This window comes from Zonotrichia albicollis, chromosome 6, assembly GCF_047830755.1.
Source record: "Zonotrichia albicollis isolate bZonAlb1 chromosome 6, bZonAlb1.hap1, whole genome shotgun sequence".
NCBI lineage: Eukaryota > Metazoa > Chordata > Aves > Passeriformes > Passerellidae > Zonotrichia > Zonotrichia albicollis.
In genome coordinates, this window is record NC_133824.1 from 32365465 (window position 1) to 32390279 (window position 24815).

At 38.8% G+C, this 24815-nt stretch overlaps 1 protein-coding gene across 1 annotated transcript in view; it reads left to right on the top strand.

The window, feature by feature from the left end:
• CSTPP1 (centriolar satellite-associated tubulin polyglutamylase complex regulator 1) overlaps positions 1–24815 on the top strand; it is a 79592-nt gene that overhangs the window by 13124 nt on the left and 41653 nt on the right. The window contains exon 3 of the mRNA XM_026794617.2: positions 11890–12020. Coding sequence (XP_026650418.2) covers positions 11890–12020 — 131 coding nt within the window. The remainder of the gene's footprint in view (positions 1–11889; positions 12021–24815) is intronic.

The following is a 24815-nucleotide window of genomic DNA, read 5'->3' on the forward strand; positions in this document are numbered from 1 at the left end:
GGATGCCCATGAGAACTAAGCCACTCACTGAAGGCAACCTTAATTGGCAACTGGAAATAAGCTGAATTATCTGATTATGAAAAGGAGGGATTCTTAGAGCTAGCTTAGAGCCATCAATTTTCTTTTTTCTTTGCATCTGTGTATGTAGGCCTTATCACCGCCATCATCTTGCTGTCATCTGCTCTGCATCTTTCCCCTTTTCAGAGTAACTTGTTTTGTCTTGTTTGCAAGGATAGTGTAAGCTCTTCAAGACAGAAGTGATATTGTACTGCATGTACTTTACAGCACCTAGCATTGTAGAATGTCGACTCTGTACTTTGTACAATTACAGTACAAACAGCAAAAACAGTAGCGAGAAGGTCCTTAGGGCTTTGACAAGTTGTGCCAGATTCCCGTTCTGAGAGATGAAGCCATTCATTTGAATTTTTCAGTACAGCTGTTTGGGGGAGGGGCATTGGTTGTTGGGATTTTTTAGTGTTAGTTCTTTGTGTTTTGGGCAAATCAGTAGTATTTGTGAGATATTAATACTCTTAGGATATTACCTAAAATATTGATATTCTCTCTGATATAATCTTCTGAGCAATTGCAAAAAACCCCACAACATTTCATGTGTTCTTCAAATACTGTCCTGATTCCTACATGTCCTCCGCTATGGAGAGAAAAAGATAAAATGATGCCATTCAATGCAAGACTGCACGGAGCCATGTGATCAGTATCAAGCTGCTGCTGTCAATGACCTAGCTGTGCTGCACCCCTTTGGGCTGCAAATCTCAGCTGGGATAATGTGCTTGATGGTTCCTGACAGGCTTTTACGTGGGATCCGTGACCCCTGGGGCACTGCGTATGACTGCTGTCTGCCTCTCCTTTGCTCTCAGTTATCAGTGCAAAGAGAGTGAATATATGAACTCAGATGCAGCACTTGTGCCAGAAGCTCTGAGGAGCTTTTGCAGTTAATGTGTATAAGTTGCTGTGAAAGAAATATTTTGAAAGTGTCTCTCCACAGACTACAATGGATTTGCAGGACTGAATTTGTTGATAAATCTTTCTAGGGAACCTACAGTAATTGCATATTTCTCCACTAAGAGTGTTGCTAATGGACACAAAGCCTTTCTATTAGTCCCTTTGTTGCCTTCCAGTCTCACCTCTACAGAGAAGCATTGTCAGAAGGGCAAACTCCCTTTCTTGTAATTGAATTTTTCCAGCCCACCTTAGAAATGGGATTTCAGTACCTCATGCACATTGTCCATCGGGTATGTGTTTTGTATGAGAGCTATGGAAGATCTGGGGGTTGTGGATAACTCTATATGACATTTAAATTATGTGAATTTTGTCTGGTACCTGTGTATCTGTCGCCCTATGTTTTTATTATAGAATTCCTTTGTGGGAGTAACAACATTGGGATTTTGATATGGCAGCCAGGATCTATGAACTCCTGATTTTCCCAGAGTCATTTCTCTGTAACAAACATTGCAGCAAGTCCTAACCTGACAAATATGCTGATTGGGATAACTGCTGTTGAGTAAACAGCTGGAAAAATGCATATATTAATCTCAATAACACAATTCCCACTGTAGTTTGTACATGTTGCCAATATATTAGAAAATGTAGTATTGTCTTACCTTATACTTGAGAATCTTACAGATGAGTGGATATTCAGATGTGTCCCTTGAAAAGAAATACAAGGGGGATGAAAAGGTAAAAAATCTCTTTGGTAAACAGGATTATCTTGGAACAATTGTAGCAAAGCAGTAGCAGAATTGAACTTAAAAGAAAGTATTTACCAGTGATGCTCTATGTGGTAATATACTCCACATAAGAAACTTCTCATACTGTTTGGTGACAAAACAATCTGCAAGATTTGCCAAAGCATATGAATGTTAATACTGGATATCAGCATCTTGTCAGCACAGGGTAGTTATCCATGATGTCTGCACTTACATACAGACTTGACCTGCACTGTGCTCTTGCTCTTTGAAGAGAGGTAATCACAGTTTCCATGTGCAGTGTGATCAGATTATGATGCTCCTAGTATAGACCCACAGGAGTAGCAGTGCAGTCTTTGCCCACTTCTTTCCTATTTCTTCACATCCTGGAAATTACATACTTACTTGTGGTCTTTTTCAGAATAGCTGCAGCAAGAGTTGGCTGACTACTTTATGGAGACCTTATGAAATTTGGTATATTTTATTTTTTCTTACAGCCTTGAAGGTTGAAATGCAACACATGTGCCATGAAATTGAGCTTCCTTTAGATCAAAGCCAACTGCATACAGGTGGCGTGGATAGCTAATAAAACTGGAAAGAAATTTCCCAAAAGCCAGAATCCAGGAATGTGGCAAATGGTACAAGCATCAAGACAATATATATCTGAGTTAACTTTGTGCCTTTTCTCTGTGCTAGAGTTGAATGTACTATCTTCTCTCTAGCTTTAGTTTTTAACTCTAGTAAAACTCTCGTTTATGCTTCCAATTTTTTTATTGTTTTTCATCATAGTTGCTGATATTACTAGTACAAAATTGGAGAAGTATATGATACAAGCTGGGAGTTAAAATCAGGCTTTCGTGACTTTAAATGCATGAACTTATACAGGCTGAGAGATGGACAGATTGAGAGCAGCCCTGCCAAGAAGGCCTTGGGGATACTGGTGGATGAAAGGCTGGACAGGAGCTGGCAATGTGCATCACACATCAATGTGCATTCCTGGGATGTCACAGAGTCTTCTGTTTATTTTTACTTTCTCCATCAGTCTGCTATTTTTTTTTATTTTATATCTGTGATATTGGCTGGTTCCTGCCCTGTTCTTGCATTTCTTATCATGCATCTCTGTTGTGGTTTTGTTTCTATACTTGCAGAAATGAAAGGGCCCTCAAGTCAGAATTGGGGAGTTCTGGAAATCTTATATTGTCCATCTTCCACTGAGAAAAGGTTTGTAGTAGAATTTGCTGTGATGCAAATTAGATATTCAATGCTGATATAACTGTTTGACCAGCAACTTTCCCCATCATTCTGGAAAATTGCTCAGTTGTGCTTGCTGAGTCACTGTTGGAATATATAGGAAGAGATGAGAAACATAAATAATGATATATCCACCACAGATGTAGTGGGACTACTTACAGTCTTTTGCATATAGTCTGCAATGCGTATATAAAGCAGTAATCTCACCTCATGCTTGGTCACATGCTTGAAAGATTGGATTTCCTGCAGTTTCTCAAAGTGTTTTGAAGAAAACTGTTTTAGTAATATGAAATTGGGAACTGGAATTCAGTGGAAATGCACTCAAGAATAGCAGCTTTGGAAAAACATAGCAGCGTAGAAAGTTTGGTACGTGGTGTTTTTCCCCATATTGTATGTGGGAGTTTAAAAATTATTCTTAAGAATGAAAGGCATAGTTTTATAATTTTCTGTTAGTAATATTTTCTTTTTAACATATTATTTCCTCCAATAAAGCTTTTGATGTTTTCAGCAATAAGAGTACCACTGTTGGATACATGGTAACTTCATGAATAGCAGTACCTCTCTCTGTGGTACTAACTCACATGGTTTAGTTCTTGTTTTAATGAAGCACTTTGGCATGGGTCTAGGCTACTTCATGTATATAGGAGATCAGTTTTAGAGTTCTTGGCTTACATCTGCCTAAACCTATAAGGCTTCCTATTAAATTGGAATCAAGTAGTGTAAGTTTAAGGAACACTTTATTTCTTCCCAGAAATACCTTTAAGGAAAGATGGATCCGAATTGAAGTTGGGGTTTGGTTTTCTGTTGTTGGTTTGGGGTTTTTTCCCAGTTTTGTGTTGTTGGAAGGAATTTTGTGTTTGTTCTTAGGCTGCAAAATGTTGAGGCATCACAGAAAACCTTGAGGAACATTTCTAATTGCTGTGCTAACAGGATGTGTTCCCTAATATAGGTGTTCCCTTGTGGACAAGACCAACACATGGAAACTGTAAAAATCAGCAAATGTTTGCAGCCATAGGATCTGATAAGATCCCATAATAGGATTCCTTATCCTTTACAGGACAAAATCCCTTAACTATGTCTGCATCTCCATTAATATCAAACACCAAAAGTCTTGTAAGCCTGAAAAATGCATTTTTGAAATGTGGTTTATCTTCCTTTTCTGTAAAAACAGCACTAAACAATAGCAAGAAAAGCAAAAAGTCTAGTTTCTTGAAATCTGCATGTCTTCAGAGAACCTGAGATTTTCTGTGCAGTGCTGTGTTGAAACCATACTGATCCCAGAATACATTAGCTTTAGTGAGTTGCAATAACCATGTCCTGCAAATTTAATATTATTGTGTATCTTCAAGTGAATTAAACAAACTGTAGCTGGTCAACACTGTAGCCAAGTTCTTGTAATGAGCCCAAAGTGGTTTAGCTAAGCAATCTCCAAATGCAGAGTTAGCATTAATGTCAAATGATGTAACCTCATCTATATTAGGGAATTTTGGCAAGGTTCACTTGTTGCCATGATGAAAATATTGGAAGCTGCTCAGTCTTTGATGTGCTATAGTTCTTGCCAAGGCAACTGAATTGGATGACAGAGTACCAGTTGTAAATTTCTTCTTCTGAGTTTCTCCAGTCAAAGGAAGGCTGAAATGAGCAAATAGGGAATCTGTTTGCATGGCACCAGTATCGAATCTCTTTGGAACAGGTATTCAGTTATATTTCAGTATTTTGTGCGTCACCACAGCCATAACATGATTGGGCTGCTACCTTTTAAAATAACTAAAAGTCTAGTTTATTAAACATGGAACTGTCTTACATCAGGAGAATTCATGCAGAATGGAGCAAGCAGGCCCTTACTTGTACTTATGCTTTGGCCTCAACTTTCTGCAAAGTCAATTTGCTTTTACATGACATTTTACTTTGATCTCAGGAGTTCAAGATAGGTGCAGTTCCTCAATAATTTTCAAATCTATACTCCTCCTTTGGTGGACATTTATGCTTTGGTATCAAAATCCATCTCCAGCTGATGTCAATTCCATAGCTACTTTCTGAAGTGTTAGATAAAAGGAAATCAGAGTACTACTTGTTTGGCTTGTTTTTAATAGTGTTTTTCATCTTTGTGCCATCCTGTCACCCTTAGCCCAGGTTCATGGTATGGTTTCTGTGGCATCTTAAATCTAGTGAATGAATTCCACAACACGACAGTGAGGACAGAAATAATCATTGGTTAATAAAGGAAGCCAAAGAATAGAGATCATGGTGTATGATAATGAAGCTAACAGAGGACTTGCAGCTCCCATACCCTCAGAATATAGAGTTACAGAGCAGTTCAGAAGGAATTTTCTTCTTGCCCCAAAATGTCAAGTTGGACTACTTTGAACAAATACTAAATAGATTAGCTGGAGAGTTATCAGTTTTCCTGGTGTAGTTATAATTTTGGATTGGTTTATTATTTACGTATTTAGTTTATGTTTGGGCAGAAAAAAACAGGTTTTATTGAGGGAAGCTGGGTAGCAACTTGCAGTCTTCTCCATAAAAGCTAGTTATAATGGTGTTCACGCAGCCATTCCTGTGGTATGCAACTTACACAGTTTCCTACTGTAAAAAATAAATCTCTGTTTACACCAGCAAGACCTCTGCAGACTCACTGAAACACCATGTAGTCTGAAATTGCACCTGATCAGACTGAAAGAGCTGGTCATGGGTGATTGATGCTTATCTGTGAAGGCTTCTTTACTTTTCCCTTAAGCACCTTGGAGGGCTTCTGCAGGGCTATTTATGGTCTTTCATTGTATGCCCTTTCCCGTCTTCCTGAATGCTGGGCTTCCCAGCTCATAATTCTAAGAAGAAGCTTTATTTCACAGTAGAAAGGGGCCCCAATATGTGGCCTATTATATCCATATCAGCTTGCTTACCCTTTTCAAGCAGCTATTGTGTTTTAATAGGGCCCTGCCTGGCAGGGGGAGTCCTTAATTCCTGCCATGTAAGAATGGTCAGCTTGAGTTACAGCAAACTGCAGGATGCTGCTCTGATCAAAAGGCCTCTGTTTTTAAAGATTCCCACGTCCCCACCCCTCCCCATTTGCCTTTTAATTTTTTTTTTTTTTAATCCTGGGCTACTAATTCAACACAGTATGGTCATTTTAGCTTGGGATTTTCAAGGCTTGAGGTGTTAAATTACTGACCTAGCATATGAAAAATTAAGGGAGAGGGACTCTAAAAAAGATAAAGGCTTTCTGGGTAATAACAAGCAAGCACAGCAACTCCTTTAATCCTTTCCTTCTCCAGAATCTGTAAACTGGTCTCAGAGGGTTTGATTTGCTACAAAGCAACATAAGAAAGCTTGTTCACTGCCTACTCTGAGCTTTGTCACAGGTGCTGTGGTTCATTTCCTTCATCCCAGTACGTGGGATAATCTTTGTACCACCTGCATTAAGTCTGCCACACATACAGAGATTTCTAGCCTATATCAAGTAGTCTGAAAACAGATAATTAAAATTTGTCGCTCCTTTCCCTCTTTCCACACCCTGCAGCTGAAGTAATCTTGAGTGCATGAGACAGGAAGGATCTCAAAAGATCCAGTCTCTGTGTTTGCAGTCTTATATCACCCAATCTTGCCAAAATTTTTTAATGGTAATGATTTCCTATCTGCCTAGTTGTTAAAAAAAACGATTATTTCCCTTAAAGCCAGTCATCAGGAATAACAGGAATACAGCATCTGTTTTGTCTTAACACATTTCCAAGGAAATGCCTAAAAAGCACTGCTAATTTCGTTAGAGGGAGATGGTGGTTTCCTTGAGGCTGACCTCAGTGTCCCAAGTTCTAAGATGTGTGGAATTTAAAAAAGCACTTGAAACAATGGCTTTGAATTGAGGAATGCTCATAGTCCTACACTACTTTCCAAGGGGGATAGCTAAAAAAGCAGTCCAATGATTCATCTGAATATTGCAAATATTGTAGTAGTCTTAAACCAAGAGGTGAAGAATAAAATGATCTTAAACTGCATTCATACAGCAATAATCTAATCACTATGACAGTGATTTTTTTTTTTACCCAGTTATGCCTCCAGTTTTAAGTGTTCTCTCTCAGGGTTCCTTCTAGGCAAGGTAAACCTCACTTTACTATCTCAGAGCATAGCCTTGGGCTAAGAGCAGTTGATTATTTGGAGATGCTTTATTGTTGTGGATGAGTTATTTAACAATAGAAATTGCCTGTTTTGTAAAGTCTTTTGCATTTCAGTATTTTCTATTGCTAGAGCTAGTTATTTGTTACCCATTGTAGCATAGTCTCTAATCCTAATACTCCTAGTTATCCCTACTTACTGTGCTTCAGTTCACACAGTGAAACAGTCTTGGAGCTCTGGCTCCTTTCAGATGGGGCTCAACTGGAAGATGTGTTCCTTCTGCAAATGAGCATTCAGTCAATGGGACTAGACTGAAGTAGTCCAGGGCATTAATTACTGTCCAACATGATACAAAGGAGATAACCAGAGTTCTACAAAGAATAAAATAAAATATGGACCATCACTGGTGAGAAACGAAAAACAAATCTGGGATCAAGAAAAACAAATCCTGGGATGCCCATGATGTTGACATCAAATCCTCTGCACTGTTTTTCTCTACAGACCTTTCAGTCAGACTAAACATAGCCTCTGACAGCAACTTTGCATTTGAGGCCACCTTATTTTTGCTTGAGACACTCAACTCTGTTTTAATGACCTAGACACTTGTGTAGCTGGCAAGAGAAGGGTGTGTGGGGGTGTGTGTGTAAGTGGTTTATGCTCAAGAAGCCTTCAAAATTTTTCCTTCATCATACTCTTGATCAAAAGTGCAAGCAGTAATGCTGTCAATTAAGGAAATATGGTCATTGTCCCTTGTTTTCCATTTGGTAGAGGAGGGGTCCTGTGAACTTGTTCAGCTCTTTGCATGGTAACCAGAGGTGGCACCTGCTAGGGGGACAGCAGGCTCCTGGCAAGCTCTGCCATCCTTCTCGAGGGCTTGGGACTCTGCATTGTGCGTGTTTGGCTTTGCCTGAGTTCAGCAGGCAGAGGCTAACTGCTGCAATGGGTTTCAATTGAGATGTTACCATAGCATCCTGGGACTTTTACAATCTATTTAGAAGTCCAAAGGTTTGAAAAGAGTGCTTGAAAGTTTCTGGACTCTGGCAGGTTGCCGAAAAGTAAATACACAAAAAGACAAAGCCTTATGAAAGCTGCTCTGTTCAGAGAAGCAGCACCTGAGTGCTAGGATTCCCAGCACAGCCATTTTTGAGAGCTGGGGCTGTTTTATCACAGTCTCCTCCCAAATCTTTTTTCTTCCCCTCACGTGTATGTGCCATCCCACAAGATTAGCCTGGGTGTGCTGCCAGATGCAGCCCTCTCAGCAGTGGTGGTGGAAGAGACTCTTCTGGGGTTTGGCTGCTCTGGGGCACGGAAAGGAAAGGAGTGAGAAAGCATCCTGAAGCCCCTACTGTAAGAATTTCTTTAGATATCCCCATCTGCTGAGAACCTTGCTTTATTCTTCTCTTGTCTTTCTTCAGGATTTTCTCACAAGTGAATGGAAAAAGCTGTTTTGTTAACAGAGTATCCAGTTGCCTAACAATTCTTGTGTGAAATATGAGTGCTCCCAGTAAACTGGTGTTAACTAATGAACATTCAATTCAATTTGTAGTCTTGGTTTCAGCAAGACAAATAAAATCACATCATTAAGAACTGTTGTTACTCTTCTAATTTTCCTACTCTATTTACTGGTAGAGGACTGAAGCAATCATTAGGTTTGCAATAAGAGGCCTGGAGACTAGCACAGTTGTTGAAAGCTTTCTTCTAGAAGGAGTCTCTTGCAGATGGCTACACTTTAAATGCCTGAAAGAGGAAAAAGAGCAATTAACCAGAGAAGTGAAAAATTGTTTTCCCTGCTTCTGGGTTCCCAAACCCATTTCTAAATGATTGAGGACAAAGTAATAACTTGTTGAGGTACCCTGTTTTTTTCCTAAGTCTTTATTCTTCAAATGTGCTGAAAAGCTCTGGCCACTTAACTTTGCTAACAGTATGAGCTGTTCACTGAGAGGAGGACAGATAGAGGGAAGACTGAGCAATCCTAAGGGAAGAATATCAGCAGCTGTTCAACTTGATGAGAATGATTGAGCTTAATGGTGAAGTTTGCTCCTTTATTGTTGATATCTTGCTTAAGCCATTCCTCTGAGTGCAGCTTATTTCATTTCTGTATTCAAAAGATATTGGGAAAAACATCTGTTTGCATGTATAAAAATCAAGGTAAGGTGTTGGTCATTTGCCTTACTTACTGTTGGAATACATGTAACAACTTTGGGTTGTCATAATTTTTCTTTCTTCTAGAAATGTTTACTTGTAAGATTGCCACATTAATGGTATCTTCATCTCTGGGCAGCTGTTAAAAAAAAGATGGCCAAGTTATTTTGGTACTGGCCATCTGCCCATGATCTAGGAATTGCAACATATATAGTTTATTCAAAATATATAGTGTTCCTGTCCCTTGTAGTGATCTTGACCCTATCTGAGAATAGATTTGTCATTGGGCTGCTTGCTGGATAGCTCCATCATGGGCTGATTCCTTTGAGCTGAACTTTTACTACTTATAAAAAGGAATGTAAGTATAGGGTGTCTGAAATGTAGCATCTTAACTGGGATAAAATTCTGACTCCCAGGCTTGCAATCTTGAGCTTTTGGGGGAAAATCCTTCCATTGTATAGTTAAACAAAATCCTCCTTTACTCAACTAGCTGGCGGCACTTGGCTGTCAGCACGACCAGGTGTGCTGATGTTCCAGCATATCCACCCACTCTTTCAACTGAGTAAGCAACAAATGATATCATACCCTTCTGCCTGGTAGGTTTAAAGCCATGCCATGCTGAAAAAGTGAGTGACTAGAGTTTTTGCTTATTAGAAATAAGGAGTAATATAGTGGGACTGTCTCCTGTGAATTAATAGTATGTTGGCTTCATGTCTGGACCTTTTCATTACAATTGTGCCAGGACCTGCTTCCAAAATTTGCATGTTCTGTAGATGTTCTGAGCAGCATAATTTGGTGCATTTAATTGTATCATTGTGCCTTCATTTTCTTTCTCTTCCAAAATGTCTTCCTTATGTGTGTTATTTTTCTGAAAGCTGACTTCTTCTGTTACACCAACTTTCTTCTTTTTCATCTGTATCCTTCTTTTCTCCATCAGTCTTTCATCAGTGAAACAATGCAGATCAGAAATGAAAGAAGTCATACAGGCTGTGGTTTGGGATGAGAAGATCTGAAATTCCATTTCCAGTTTTGTCACAAGCATCTTGTGGGACTTTTTGCAAGTTACTTTACCTTACTGTGAACTTGTTCACTCTAAGGCAGTGAGTGACAGCACTTTGTAACGAACACTCTTTGCTTGCAATGATAGTCATGTAATTGTGGCATATTTGGATCCAGCACATGATTTATTTATTTACTTTAATCTCTTGGGACAATGGTTGTGCTTTACTTTGCATGAATAAGGTTTCATAAATATGAAATACTGTATGTGTCCATGATATTTACAGGAAGAATATTCCTGATTCCAGGATTCAAATGTCATGAGTGTTTCTTAATCATAAGGCGATTGTACTTATTTTATTTACATTTCCTTTTGGGTAGGGGGGCTAGAAACTATGTTCTGTACTACCTTTCAACACATGACAACAGATTCTGTTTGCTCACATATGTTTGAGAACCAGGATATTAAAAATGAGAAATGGTGATTCCTTTTGTAAAAACTGAATGGCTTCTCTCCACACACACACACCACACCCATACCCAGTTGTTACATGACTCAAATTTTGCTGAAGTCTGTGTGGAATAATTATCTTTCAAATGTGAGACCCTTTTCTGTATTATGAAGGATAAAGTGATTTAAAATTTTTATATTAAAAGAGGTGATTTAAAATTGCAGACTGAGAGGGTTCACACTGACCACCAGATTTTGTCTGTTTCAGAGATGCTACCTATGGAGAGGATCTGCTGTGATGAAAGTAAACTTGTATCTTTTCATTAATTCTCATCTATGAGGGAGAGTTAAGCTGCTGTCCCAAGTGAATGTTTTAATGATCTCTCTGGAGTGTTTCAAAGCTTTGTCCCACTTGCATGATGCCAAGTGAAATGCACAAAATCTATCTTTGAGGCAACCCTGTCATTATACCTTTTGGTATATAATGTTTGTATTTGCATTTCTTTTGTTCTTGTATGTTGAGCTTTACCATGCCCAAAGGAGAACCTCTTGCACTTCAGAGAAACCTTTGTAAGACAAATGTTTGCTATAATAAGTTAGCCTAAAGTGCTTACAACTCATATTTTAGAAATTTATACTAAAATACAAAAACATGAGTGTTGAAGATTCATCATAATGACCAACTACTTTTTTCAAAATGCATTAGTGCAAATGGTTGTTTAGTGGTGTGTCAATCAGATTTTCATCACAACTGCAGTAAATTTTATACAGTAAATTTTATCCAATAGTCAATTTTTAGTAACCTAGAAATGATACCTTGAGGCTTCTCTTAAAGAGGATTTTTTTGTGGCTTTAAAGAAAACTGTAATGTAAACGGCAATGAAGTTCAAAGGTACTAAAAGAAAGGGCATCTTCTGGTCAAATAAACAACAGTTACTCTTGGCAAGCCATTTTCCAATGGATTGTTTTCAAATAAGTGGGTCTTGGACACTCCTTGCTGGGATTCTTTAGAATCAATTTTACTTTCACAAACCTCTAATTCCTATAATTAAAATTCAATGTGTGGTTTTTGCAAATAGTTTTCTCTCTAGAGAACAGATGAGTATAAACTTTGGAGATTTGGTTTCACAAAATGTAACGGCCAGTGGTTTTCTTGCTGCTGTTCTAGTTGTTCCCAGAATATTCATGTTGGTTCAGCTTTCTAACATTGTTGTTTTGACTTTCTGTCCACAGTTTTAACAGCGTGCGGCAAGGAACACACATCTTGTTCCGCGAGTTCAGCTTTGTCCAAGCCACCCCTCATAACAGGGCCTCTTTTCTTCGGACCTTCTGGAGGTGTTTCCGAACTGTGGGAAAAAATGGAGGCAAGTATCCCAGCATCTGCTGCTGTCCTGTTACCTTGACATGAAAATTGTTAGCCAGGCTGCTCATGCACTACAAATACTGACCCTTCACATTGCATTCTAATATCCTAACATTATTAATGGGGAGAGAACATCACATTTCCTGTGGAATGGTTAAAAATGGCTCCCAGAATATGGCAGTGTAGAAGCACCTTGTTGCCAGTGCTACTTCTATAACAGAACAGCATGTCAAGCAACAATAGATCAGAGGGAGGACATTGTGGGCCTGTGCATTGAGATAGATAGGAAAAAAATGTGCTGGAGGTTGGTGGCTGGGACCCAGAGAAGGTTAGAATATTGGGTGTGGAGCATGAGGGAAGGGGGTGCTGAGATTCTCGGCCAGCTGGGCTCCTGAGTGCTTTCATTGGGAGCCTGCAGGAGGCTGGGTTCAGTGGTGTGGGGCAGCTAACCCTGCCACCTGAGCTGTGCCTGAATAGTCCTGCCATAGCTGGGTGATGCTGCACAATCCTGATGGCTGTGGAAGAGGGACCACTGACAGCTGTGTGACCTCTTCCCCAACCCTACCCACAAGGAAAAAGCTCCAGTGCCAAAATAAATGCTCAGCACTGTGCTATCATGCCTAGCTATTCTTATATTACACTTGGTATATTAGGTATTACAGAACTGACCAGAGTTCAAAATAAACTCTTGTAACTACATGCAACTAAAATTATGTTTTGTTTTACTTTTTAAATTGGTATTTTAAGCAAATACACTGAAAGTTGCTGTACAAATATGAATGTTGGTGGGGTTTTTTTACTGTAATCCTCATTTCTTTCAGGCTATTCAGACTCATTTCTTCTTGCAGGAAAGACTAGAACCATCTCTTAAATATAGATAAAACCTTGCCTTCTGGCTAAGCTTTGCAACACTTCTGCTTTTGATGAACAGAATTTGCCAGACCGTGAATAAAGACTTTTGTGTGCCATCTAGATCTTTGGCAATTAAGCAATCACAGTTAAACATGGCAAAATCTGCAGTAAGCTGCTGAAGTAACTGACTATGCTATCTGTAACACCTTCCTCCCACTGAGAGGTACTTTGTTATGTTATAAATAATTTACTTTAGTTCAGGAATAATATTTTAAAGATTTGAAGTAAATTATATAGTACTAATTTAACAGTATGCAGTAAGGACATACCTGTTTAGAGATCAGATCATAGTCAGGAAAAAAAAAAAGTATACTCCTAGACATATTTCTATGAGGAAGTTAGAGATAACAGTGAAGAAGTCATCCAGCAGAACTGCAGCTGTTTGTGGTAAACCATATTGAAAAATTGAGAAGAAGCTCTTTGATGCAAAGTATCCACTGCAGTACTTTCAGTGCAGGGTTTCATCAGGCTTCATTTATCCAGCACCAACCTCAGCCAGATGAAGGGCACCTGGATTTGTTGAAAAGAATGGACAAGTTTTAGCTTCATAGTATCTCCTTTCTCTTTAACTTTTAGTAGTTTCATGTGAGTATGGAAAAGGCCATAGAAGAAAGTGTAATTACCAAGGTACTTTGAAGAAAAAGGAACAAACACTCAGCTGGATGTTGCTAAGCTCTGGCTGTGGCCTAAAAGGAGTTCAGTGTGTATTTTTCTAACTTTGAAGTCCACTAGCTTCACCTTTCAGTCTGGGTAAATATTACATGTTTAGCTGTATATTTATACATCTACATACATTTTCTTTTTACACTAACCAGAGACAGAAATGCATCACTTTGGATAAATTACTGTCAATATTTTCTTTCACTTAGTCCAATTTCTATGGTTCTCTAGTCATAATTATAAACCAGAACCTCAGTATTTTTTATTTCAGTTTTACTTGCTATGGATTATTTTTTTTACTATACCTGTGTGAGGAACTCATAACATTCATGGCCACTTAAGAATTAAACTCATTTACTGAGAAGCTGAACCTGTGCAATGTGGTGGGTGAAATATGGTCATTACCACGCTCAGGAATAGAGTAGACCTAGATGTTTTTTCTTAGCTGTGTTTGCATGGGAAACCTGTGCTGAAGCAGACTCCTGAGAGGACCTGTGGACCCACAGAGAGAGGAGCACATGCTGCAGCAGCTTTGCTGGCAGGACTTGTCATTCCATGGGGGACTCAAGCTGGTCCAGTGCATTCCTGCAGGACTGTGCTCCATGAAAGGGACCTACTCTGAGCAGTTTGTGATGAGCTGCAGCCCTTGAGAGAGTATTATGCTGCGGAAGTTTGTGGAGGAGTGTCTGTGGAATGTTATATTGGAGCTGGGGAAGAGAGCAAGGAGATAGAAATGGCAGAGACAATGTGTGGCAAACTTCCTGGTCTCCCTGTGTCACTTTGGGGAGGGAATGTAGTAAAAAAATCAGGAGTGAGGTTGAGCCCAGAAAGAAGAGAGGGCTGAGTGGAAAGTTTAAGATTTGGTTTTATTTCTCACTATCCTACTCTGTTTTCATTGGTAATAAATTCGATTTCATTTCCCCAAGTTGAATCTGTTTTGCCTGTGATAGTACCTGGTCAGTGATCTCTCCCTGTTTCATGAGCATTTAATTATATTTTCTCTTGATTGTCCAGTTGAGGGGGGGAGAGTGACAGAACAGCTTTGGCAGGCACCTGGTCAGGGTCAAACCATCATAAGGAGGTAAGTAAGTTATGGAGTCCTGGTACGAAATTCTTCTTATGGTTATATACTGTGCAACTGTGCTGTTTCTGAAATTAGTAGCAATATAGCTTGGGCTAACATAGGAATGTTGCTTTTGAGACCCAAACTAGAATTTCTGCATTCAATGCCCTGTGTGAGGTGTATGAAGTGTTACTCATCAAATGGCCACTTTATGTCAATGGAATTTCTGTGTGCAGAAAGGGATGAAAATATACCCTTTGTTTTCTACAGCACAATTCTTATCTGCCCCAGTTTTCTCTCTGGGTTTGTTTCTCAGCAGGGATTGCTCCATTCTTTGTCACTGATTTATGTCTGTGAAGAACTATGAAAGCATCTTTTGTCTTCCTTTGTCAGAAGTAGTACATTCACTAACTTCCATGTTTTCTAGGTTGTTCTTGGTTTTATTTATTCCTTTATCATAGAAGTGTTTACTGCTGTTCCCCCTCTCTCAGTTACTTTACATTTCGTTCCAGATTTGAATTTCATGTTTTAGGAGTGAGTGGTGGCTTTTTCTTAATTTTCTCCATCTGTGGAGGGTGTCCCTGATAAACGACATAAATACCAACCCTGTGAGGATGTAAGTCCACCTAATAAATAACTTACATCAAAGCTTGTACCCTGGCTGGAGGGAAGCAAGAGAGAATATTAATGATATAAGATGATGCGCTTTTGTGAGCTTATACAAACTCACAAACCCCCATATTTTCACTTCTGAGTGTGTAATTAGGATTTTAGAAAAGTAGACAATATTGCACGAATAAGTTAAGTGATTGCTTAATCTGGCTGGTAGCTGTTCCTCCTTGATGCAGGGAAATTCACTGCTTTGTCTGTCAGTCTTGACCATGCCTGGACTTGGAATGTGCATGTCATTCACCCAAGCAGATGCACCTAGCCATGAGTTCTCAAATTTCCAATAATAGAGAAATCTGTCTGAACACAAGCAGTGCTTAAATGTAACAATCTGTGTGTGTGCAGAGCCATGTATACAGTAACTGAAATGCACTAACATTACTGTTTCTCTTGGGAAACTGCTGTAGATGTTACTTTTCTACTTAATTCCTTATCCTTTTGAATTACTGGGAAATAGCTCTTCATGAAGAAATATAGCATATTTTATGTTATTTTTCTTTTATATTAGTTCTGTTACTTGATGGGTTGGGGTTACCTTGACTTTTTAAAGTCCTTTCGTTTGGAGGCTACATTTATTTTTATTTTTGTCTCTGAACAGTAAGGGAAATTTACTAGCTTCAATAAATGTGATGGTTACACTTCAAAAAGTAAAGAAAAATTTGTTGGTTGGGGGGATTGTTTGTTTGTTTATTTTTTCTTAAGAGGATTTATTTTTGGTGATATGCTGGATCCATTTTACAGGATTTTCCAGTGGGTTTAGAAGCTTAGTAAGATGCAGACTTCTATTTTCAAGTGTGCATAAGCATATCTGGGATTCCATGCATTGGGGATGTGATACCAGGACTAGAAGGAAACAGATGAATGTGATCCAGTAACAAGAAACTGAGATTCCTTGGTGAAAAATACGTCACAGAATTTCTTGTGATAGAATCACAGAATATCCTGAGTTGGAAGGGACCCATCATGATCACTGAATGCATTTCCTGGCCCTGCACAGGACAACCCCAAGAATCACACCATGTGCCTGAAAGCATTTTTCAGATGCTTCTTGAACAGAAGCCTCTTGCTTCTGTCAGACTGTTGCTGTTACTACTTCCCTGGGGAGCCTGTTCCAGTGCCCATCCACCCTCTGGGTGAAGAACCCTTTTCCTAATATCCAGCCTCCTCTGACTCAGTTTCATGTCTTCCTCATGTCTTCCTCGAGCCATTTCCCTGGTAACAAGAGAGAGGAGATCAGTGCTTGCCCCTCCTTCCCCTTGTGAGGATGCTGGAGACTACAATGTTTCCCCTAAGTGTCTTCTCCAGGTTGAACAGAGCAAGTGATCTCAGCCCCTTCTCATGTGACTTTCCCTCCAGACCCTTCACCATCGTTGTAGCCCTTCTTTGAACAATCTATAGTAGTTTAATGCCCTTCTTATATTGTGGTACCCAAAACTGCCCCCAGCCCTCGAGCTGAGGCTGCCCCAGTGCAGAGCAAAGTGGGACAATCCCTTCCCTTGCCTGGCTGGTGCTGCTGGGCCTGATGCTCCCCTGGACAGGGTTGGCCTTCCTGGCTGCCAGAGCACTGCTGACTCATAATGCACCTTCTGTCAACCAGGCCCCTATGTCCCTTTCCTGTGGCACTGCCCTCCAGCCTCTTGTTCCCCAGTCTGTCCACACATCCAGGGCTGCCCCATCCTAGGTGCAGAATCCAGCAAGTGCCCTTGTTAAATTTCATATGGTTGGTGAATGCCCAGCCCTCTGATTTGTCAAGGTCTCTCTGCAGGGCCTTTCTGCCCTTGAGAAAAGGGATTTGCCCAGTTTAGTGTCATTGACAAACTTACTTAGTATTCCTTTGAGTCCCACATCTAGGTCGTTTATGAAGATGTTGAGAACTGGGCGTAGGATGGAGCCCTATGGAACTCCACTAGAGAGAGGTCAGCAGTGAGTCGGTTACCCCATTCTCTATAACCCTTTGTGCCCTCCTTTAACTTGTACCAATGGTACACAACACTCACAGAGGTGGTTAGAGGACAGCTTGTGTTTGTTGAAGCATAATGATCAGTTAGCAACAGATTTCTCCCAGAGGAAGGCAGAATGGCCAGAAGTCTTGTTTTTCCTCTGCTTGTGCTTAAATTGACCTCTTGGAATCTATCTGACCTGCTCTTTTGAATTGTCTGTTCCTCAGGACTCTTTAATTAAAACTGTGCTTTCTCAGTTTAAACGGCCCCTGCAGAGTTCTGCTGTGAAGCCTCATAAGGTCAACATATGCCTCTCCCAGCCCCCATGGCTTTCATGTCTTGTTGGTTCTCTGTTTTTAATTAAAAAGAAAGATTTTTCCTTAAATGCTTTCCAGCCAATTAGAGAAATTTTGCACTGAGAAACTTGTTCCAGGCCTGATGTACTGAGAAGTGAACAGAAAGCTCAGTCAGAACCATTGGCACTTCTTTTCTAGAGCCCCAGCTTTCTTTGGTGCTTTTCAACAGCTTTTCTCTTTTTTCTGTCTTTGCACCTCCCCCCCCTCCCAATTTAGAACTGCTTCCAGCAAAAATAGCTGTTGTTTGATACCTTAGATTTAGCACTGAAATGTAAAACTGCTGCAGAAAGTATGTTAGACTGTATTGCCTGAGAATCCTTTTTGCAGACACTTGCCTCCCTTTCAGACAAAAGATACATTTACTGTTCATATTGAAATAAAATCTTATAAAATGACCAGGTTTCTTTCCCATTCATCACATGGTGTGATGGCTACCTCTTTGTTTCTGCACACTTGAATTAGGAAATTGGAAGTCTAGCTGTCTCTGGAGCATGTGGAAAGGGAGGTTTACCTCAACCAAGCACACAAGCTATGTCATGAATTGAGAAGAGTGGTAAGCCTCTATGACTAATTCTACTTCAGTTTGCCAGGAGGGCTAGATTCCTTACAAAAATTAAAGAAATGTCTTATCTATATTATTCATGTAACTTGGAGATGGAAAAGAGCTAAATGGACCACTGTTCTCCCAGCTCAGTTTTGAAATATGCTATTTTAATGCATTTTTGCTGACAAGATTACTTTCCTGAGGTTACAAAATCCCTTTCTTTGCTAGTATCATTCTAATGCTTCCATATGTTATTCTTTATATTAAATTACTCTGCCTTTTTTTTACTCCCACCTTTGTAAGCTTTTAGACTATCTTCATTTTTAGCTTAGCCAATCTCTGCTAAGTGAAATGTTTAGAACAATACACTGATGATCACAATAAATATCAGAATCTTTTTTCCTTTCCTTTTTGTTACTAAAACTAAATCAGATTTTTATACCATGTTATTGTAGGAAATCTTTTATGAATCAGTGAGGTCTCACAGCATGTCCTAAAGATAAGTTAGCTGTGTTTTCTGGAAATTCATTCTGCAGTGAAATAGCCTTGGCTGAAATGATTGATCTCTAACTTTACTCATGTCATAGTTCCTTCGTGCTACAGTTACAGCTGTTGCTATTTATGATTTACCAATGTAGCTCTGCCTGGAAGCACTCATGACTCTGGAGTATCATGACAAAGGATTTCTGTAGCTGGGGAGAAATAAGTGGAGGATTACATTTTAGAGATGGTGAGATATATCTACAAGGCATTGTAAGTTAAAACGTCTGCATTGCATAGATGTAAAATGCATTGCAGTAATCATTTGTAGAAGTGGGTCAGTGATGGAATCTTCAGCTAGTCTCTCCCTGAATTCAGTTCATGCCATTCTGTCAAGGCAGTTTGTGAAATTAAATGTAGTACACTGAAAATCCTTCTTGTCTAATCTGCTTTGGGTTTATTTTTCGCCCCAGTATTATATTTCCTTTTCAGCTGTCTCTGAGCATACACCAGCTCTTTTTAATATTCAAATGCTTTTTTTCAATTTAGTATTCCAGATGTGTATCTCTCTAGATTTTTTTTTAAAACCAGTAAATGTTTCTGTTTGTTTTCTAATGTTTTCTGGCTATTTTGTGTCTTTTGACACTTCTTCACTGGTTGTGTCATTGGCAAATTAAATTAATATGTTCTTTACTTTTTGTCCCAGTTGAGCAAAACATTTAAATAAGCAGTAATCATTGTTGCATTCTGCTAAGCAATTATCCAAAATTCAACTGGTAATTATTATTACTATTTGCTTTGCAGTCTTCTGGCAAGTTTCCCATTCCTATGACAGCATTCCTATTCAAACCAACTGAAATAGATTTTTTTAATTAAGACTTTTTTAGGTTCCAATGTAGTCTTGAAGAGTTAGTATTACAAATTGTGGGGAAGTTCCCTGAAACAAAACTGGTTCTAGATTGTTTGACCTGGCCTGGGATTCTGAATGCCCCATGTTTCTTATATTAAATAAACTTGGTCTACCTCTTCTGTTACTTGTGACATGTCTTGAAAGATGATCTGCATATTTCATATGCAAAAGCGATCATCTAATAGAATGTCCATGAAGCCTTAGTTTCATTAATTAGTATGTTTTATGATATTTTCTGACCTATTCTTCAGCAGCAGAGATGTTGAAAGGGAGAAGTAGAGAAAGTAGGTGAAAATCTTGATTTGTCTCAATTCCTTATACTGTGACTTTCTGCAAAGAAGTTTTATGAGAAGGGTCTCCGTGAAGCCCACATGTGCTTTCAGCCCAATGTTGGCTCTTAGTCTGCCCTGAGAGATGAAAGCACCTAAACTGAGGAAATCATTATCTTCATCCCTTCTCTGTAAGCCCTAAAGCATACTTCTGCCCATGCTGTTGGCTTCAAGTGTGTGTCTGTGCTGTGTAATGCAATGTTTACATAGACAACTAAGCTTGGGGTTTGTGTTTCCATATGGTACAATTCAGCACTGTCTCAAAATACTAGCTTGGGACCTGGATGTTGCAGAGCTATATTGCTCTGACAGCAGCCTGAGCCTAGTTGATCTGTCTCAGCAGATCAGTGGACATAAGGGGAGTGTTGTGATGGTGTGTCTGCGCTCATTTCTGTGGAATAAACTCGAGCATCTCTGTGTTGAGCTGCTGTGAGCACTGTAGCTGCAAACTGAGGAAGAAGACTGAGGATGGGGAATGTGTATTCAGCATGAGCAGAAGAGTAAGGACTCTCCTTCACACATGTAATTAAGTCTTCAACATAGCCTTGGTACTAGGAGTTACCATTTTAACTGGAGAAATAACTATGTTTTTGTCTAGCTGCACAAAAAATCTCTGAACAAATAATTTTTGTCATTTTTCATCCCAGGTTCTTCTTCAGCTTTTCTCTCTCATGGTCTTATTATTTATAGTTTCCATCACTACACATTCACTTCCTAGCTTTCCTAAATTAACTCAGCTGATTTATATAGTGTGCTCCTGATTCTACAATATGTATCTCATTCATGGATTCAGACCTGACCTATATCTAGAAGTTTTTTTTCTGTTTGTTCATTGGGAATTTGCACAACTACAATTTCTGGCCCCCTGTTCTTCCACTTAATCTATTAGTTATACTCACAAAAGCTTTATATTCAGTTATTTTAATAAAATAAGCTTGAGAGTGCCATTTATTTCTTTTGAGGAATTGATTTCCCCAGTGTTGTTAAAAAGACTGACTGAATTTCTGTTTCTATAACTATATTACTGAACTCTTCCAGTAAGCCTTTTCTTGTTAGGCAAGATAATTTGATCCTAGAAACTTTAAACCTCTCAGGAAGTCCCTACTTTGCAATTTGTTTTGAGGCCTTGGTTCCATTCAGTATGTCCATGTCTGACTAAAGTGTAATGATGAATTAAGTACAGAAATTCTTGGATCCTTTAAAAGTTGCCTTACCTCAGTCAACATCTTGAAGTCTGGTTTAAATCAGTATGATCAGGTATAAAGTTGTTGTATATGATGCAAAGGATTGTTGGCTTACTCTTTGTTATGCCCCTTTCAAGGATCCTAGATGAGTATCAGTAGAAGTGATCTGCATGCATGATTAGTACTTTGATATGCTACTACTGTGAAATGGGGATAAGGTATTACTATGGAAAACCTGTAATCTGCAAATGAGTTATGAAATGTAGTCAGTAATATTTATAAGTTAAGCTTGATCCATTTTGAATTTGTCACAGGACATGACTGTGGTAATGTACAGTCTGTGATACCTTCCTTCATAAGCTGGTCTCAGGGTGAGTTGCATTCTGTGATCCTACCAAGCATGAATCTCATAACCTCTGTTGAAAAATGGAGCTTTCTTTATCTTGGATGAAGAGATACTTAAATATCCATCACTTCTTGACCCCTTTTTCTCTTAGAGCATATCCCATGGGATTCTTCCAAAGAGATCTCTGAAGTCATTAAAGTATGCTCTCCTGAAATCCAGGGCTGTGGTCCTTCTAATTGCCAGGTAGATACATTTCTGAAACTTTTATAAAATGGTTTTTCAGGTATAAAGAAAAACACCTTAGAAATGCTTCAGGCACAGGAGAAGCTTACACAGAAGTTCACACTTTTCTAGACTGCAATGTTAAGTTAGTCAAACCCCAAAAATCCGTAGGACAAAAGCTTTGCTAATTCTAGTGCTCACATAGATCCTTGTCAAATCCTGTCTTCTCTGAGGTTTTCCTGCATTAAGATTCAGACCCGGAAATAGTCAGCTAATTTAATGAATTTGTACAGATTCTCCAGTAGGACTTGGGTAATATTTGTAATGCAGTAACCTGGTGTTTCTCAGTAGAAGAAGCCATAGCATCAAGGGCGGCTGGAGAGTACATGAAGTACACAATAAACCTAAAGGAAACTAAACATTTGAGAAGAATTTTTTTTTTCTGTTTGGAAAAGCAAGTGTGTGAGATTCCAAAGTGTTCATTTTCATAGAGGGTAGGGAGAGATGTCAGGAAAGGCAATATTGTCCTGAATAGAATTTTAACTCTTCCCCTTTAGTTCCTTTGTGTTGTAGGACAAACTCATTGAGAACTATCTTCATCCCTTTCTCTAGTCAGCTCTTTGCCTGTCCATTTTTTTATTATTTATCTCTGTTTTGATAATCTGTTTGTCAAATATTTGTTTCCTTCCAGCTATGGTATCTGCTTATCTGTTACCACTTTTCTCTCTACTCTTTCTGCTGGAGTTAAGGTATTACATATTCCAAGTGCTCATCTAGTCTTCATTCAAATTTCCCTTACATAATTCCCAGAATAACTTAAACATTTTCTGAAAAGAAGTCAAGCTGTCAGTTCTTTTTGCATGAGTTATCTCTGCATCACTATCTGATATCAGAAACAAAGCTTTTTCTTTATTTCTTCTTTGTCATCCCCACTCCCCATGCTGCTGTTAGGTATTTCTTCATTCTGTTGGCAGAGGCAGAAGGATAGGTGTGTTGTGAAGTTACAATGCAATGCAAATGTTAGTTAACATGATTAGGATAACCAGTAGTTAATATTGCAGCTTATTCCTGAAAGAATTTATTTTTTTCTGTCTACTTTGATTGGAAACTTTTCTTATCAAACCCTTGAAATGACTGAGCAAGTGTAATTGTCCTTAAGGTGCTGAGAATTGTCCTTAAAGCTGAGAAGGGTTTCATGGCTTTCTTCTGTGATGGACAGGACCTCAAATGTGATGTCTTAATTTCAGAATGATGATTATTGATAATACTTTTCTGTGCCTACTCTCTAAGGATCTCCAGGTATTTTTCAGACATTAAGGATTGAAGCTTCCCAAAATTTTTGACAGTACTATTTTCATTTAACAGTTCCAGAAAGTGAGACAGGGAAATGGAGTAATTAGCTGAAGTCATAGTCAGAGTTCAAGATGTTTGGCCTTTTGATACATTACTCCAATTTTATATACTAAGTTTATATTTTTTACAGATACAGGATTGCTTTACTGTGAAACAAGTAGGAAAATACACATATGTTAGTATGAAGCAACATTGTCTACATAAATTGTAAGAATCTGTTGGTTTTTTAAAAATGTTTTGAGTGTACTCATCTTACTCAGAATAGTGGCTCACTGTGCATGAGCTGTGTGGGATGATGCAGGATGTATTTGTAGTTTGATGTTACAGCCCCCTTTGCTACATGCTTTTCTCAACAGAGTCTTTACAGCAAGATAGAAATCAGTTTAATTAACATATGTCATCGAGTTCATCATCTCTGTTGTTGTATATGATGCTAAGGATTGTTGCTCAGTATTATTCTCCTGACAATTCTTTGCTCTTCAGGGGGGTAAGGTTATTTCTTGTGTGTGCAACACCTGTCTGAAAGTGTGTACCCTGTCTGAAAGTGTCTTGGTGCATAAGCAGTCTGGTGCTTAGCTGGTAACTGTATCACTTAGAAAGCCAATCTTGGTGTACAGAGAAGTTGCTGGCTTCTAAAGTAAAATTGGCAAGAGATTATCCCTTTATCCCTTTTGAAGAAGCTCAAAATAGAAACTACTTTATATGCTGAAGTATATTCTTTATTCATCTTCCCTTATTGTAAATTCAGACTCTTTTCCTTTTATACAGAGGTTGCAGTCTTTTGTTGTTTTAGCTTAGCTTCAAAGTACTAGCTAGTAGAGTCTTGTTCAAGCATGTTGCTCCTCAAGGGACCGACCACCTTATAAAATAGCAGACAGTTCTTTCCCCTTAGGTCCAGTCTACTAGGCAAGTTGCATACAATATCTAGTGAAATATTTCTTAAACATATCTGTTCTGTGAAGGGCCATCTTCTGAGTTCTTTCATTTAAAGAGTAAAACAATGAAGCTTAGAACCTGATCTGGCTATGTCATGTCTTGCTATTTTTCTGGGAAAATAAGCTTAAAAGCTGAACTCTGGGTTTCAAACTCAGCAAAGTGGGATTTTGGCATTTGCTCTCAAGAGGCTGCTCCATGGGAAAGTTGAATCTGTGCATGGTGTAGCTAAAGCCAAACCTAAAGAATACCTGCTGAAGCATGTCCCTTTTTTGCAGGTTGTGTCCATCATCTCTTGTCCTGTGAGTATACAAGTTGGATGCCCAAATTCAAAATCTGATGCACTTCTTTGGTAGTCAGCAGAGAGTGTCTCATCCACAGGGTGGTTTTGAGTAGTTCAGATGGGCTTCTGGTCACTATCCTTCTCCTGTTTTTTACACTAGGAGTTTAGGTAGAGCAGCCATTTCAATGAGGCTCTGAATTCAGAGCTTGAGGAGAGGCAACATAAAAATTAAATTTCACTCTGCATTTCAAACATTTTCTGTTTTCTGGATCAGTACGTTAAACCCTTAACAAAATGTGTCTTTCAGATGATGCTGTGTTAATTTATTCTGGCACTCAATATTCTTAAATAAAGAATCATGAGTAAAGTTTATGAATACATTTTAGCAAAGTTTTTTATTCCATGATGGTTTTTTTTGTCCCTTATAAATCTTCCCTAGCTTTTGTATCTAAAGTATCCCATAAGCAAAGCAAAGGGAAATGAATATTGTATTAAATCTTAGTAGACTAGAGGAGTTAAGAAACAAATCAATGGTTGCTGAAATCTAATTAGTAATCTCTTCAAGCATTTCCTTTGAACCCCAGCTAAGATATCTTGCAGAACTAATATTAA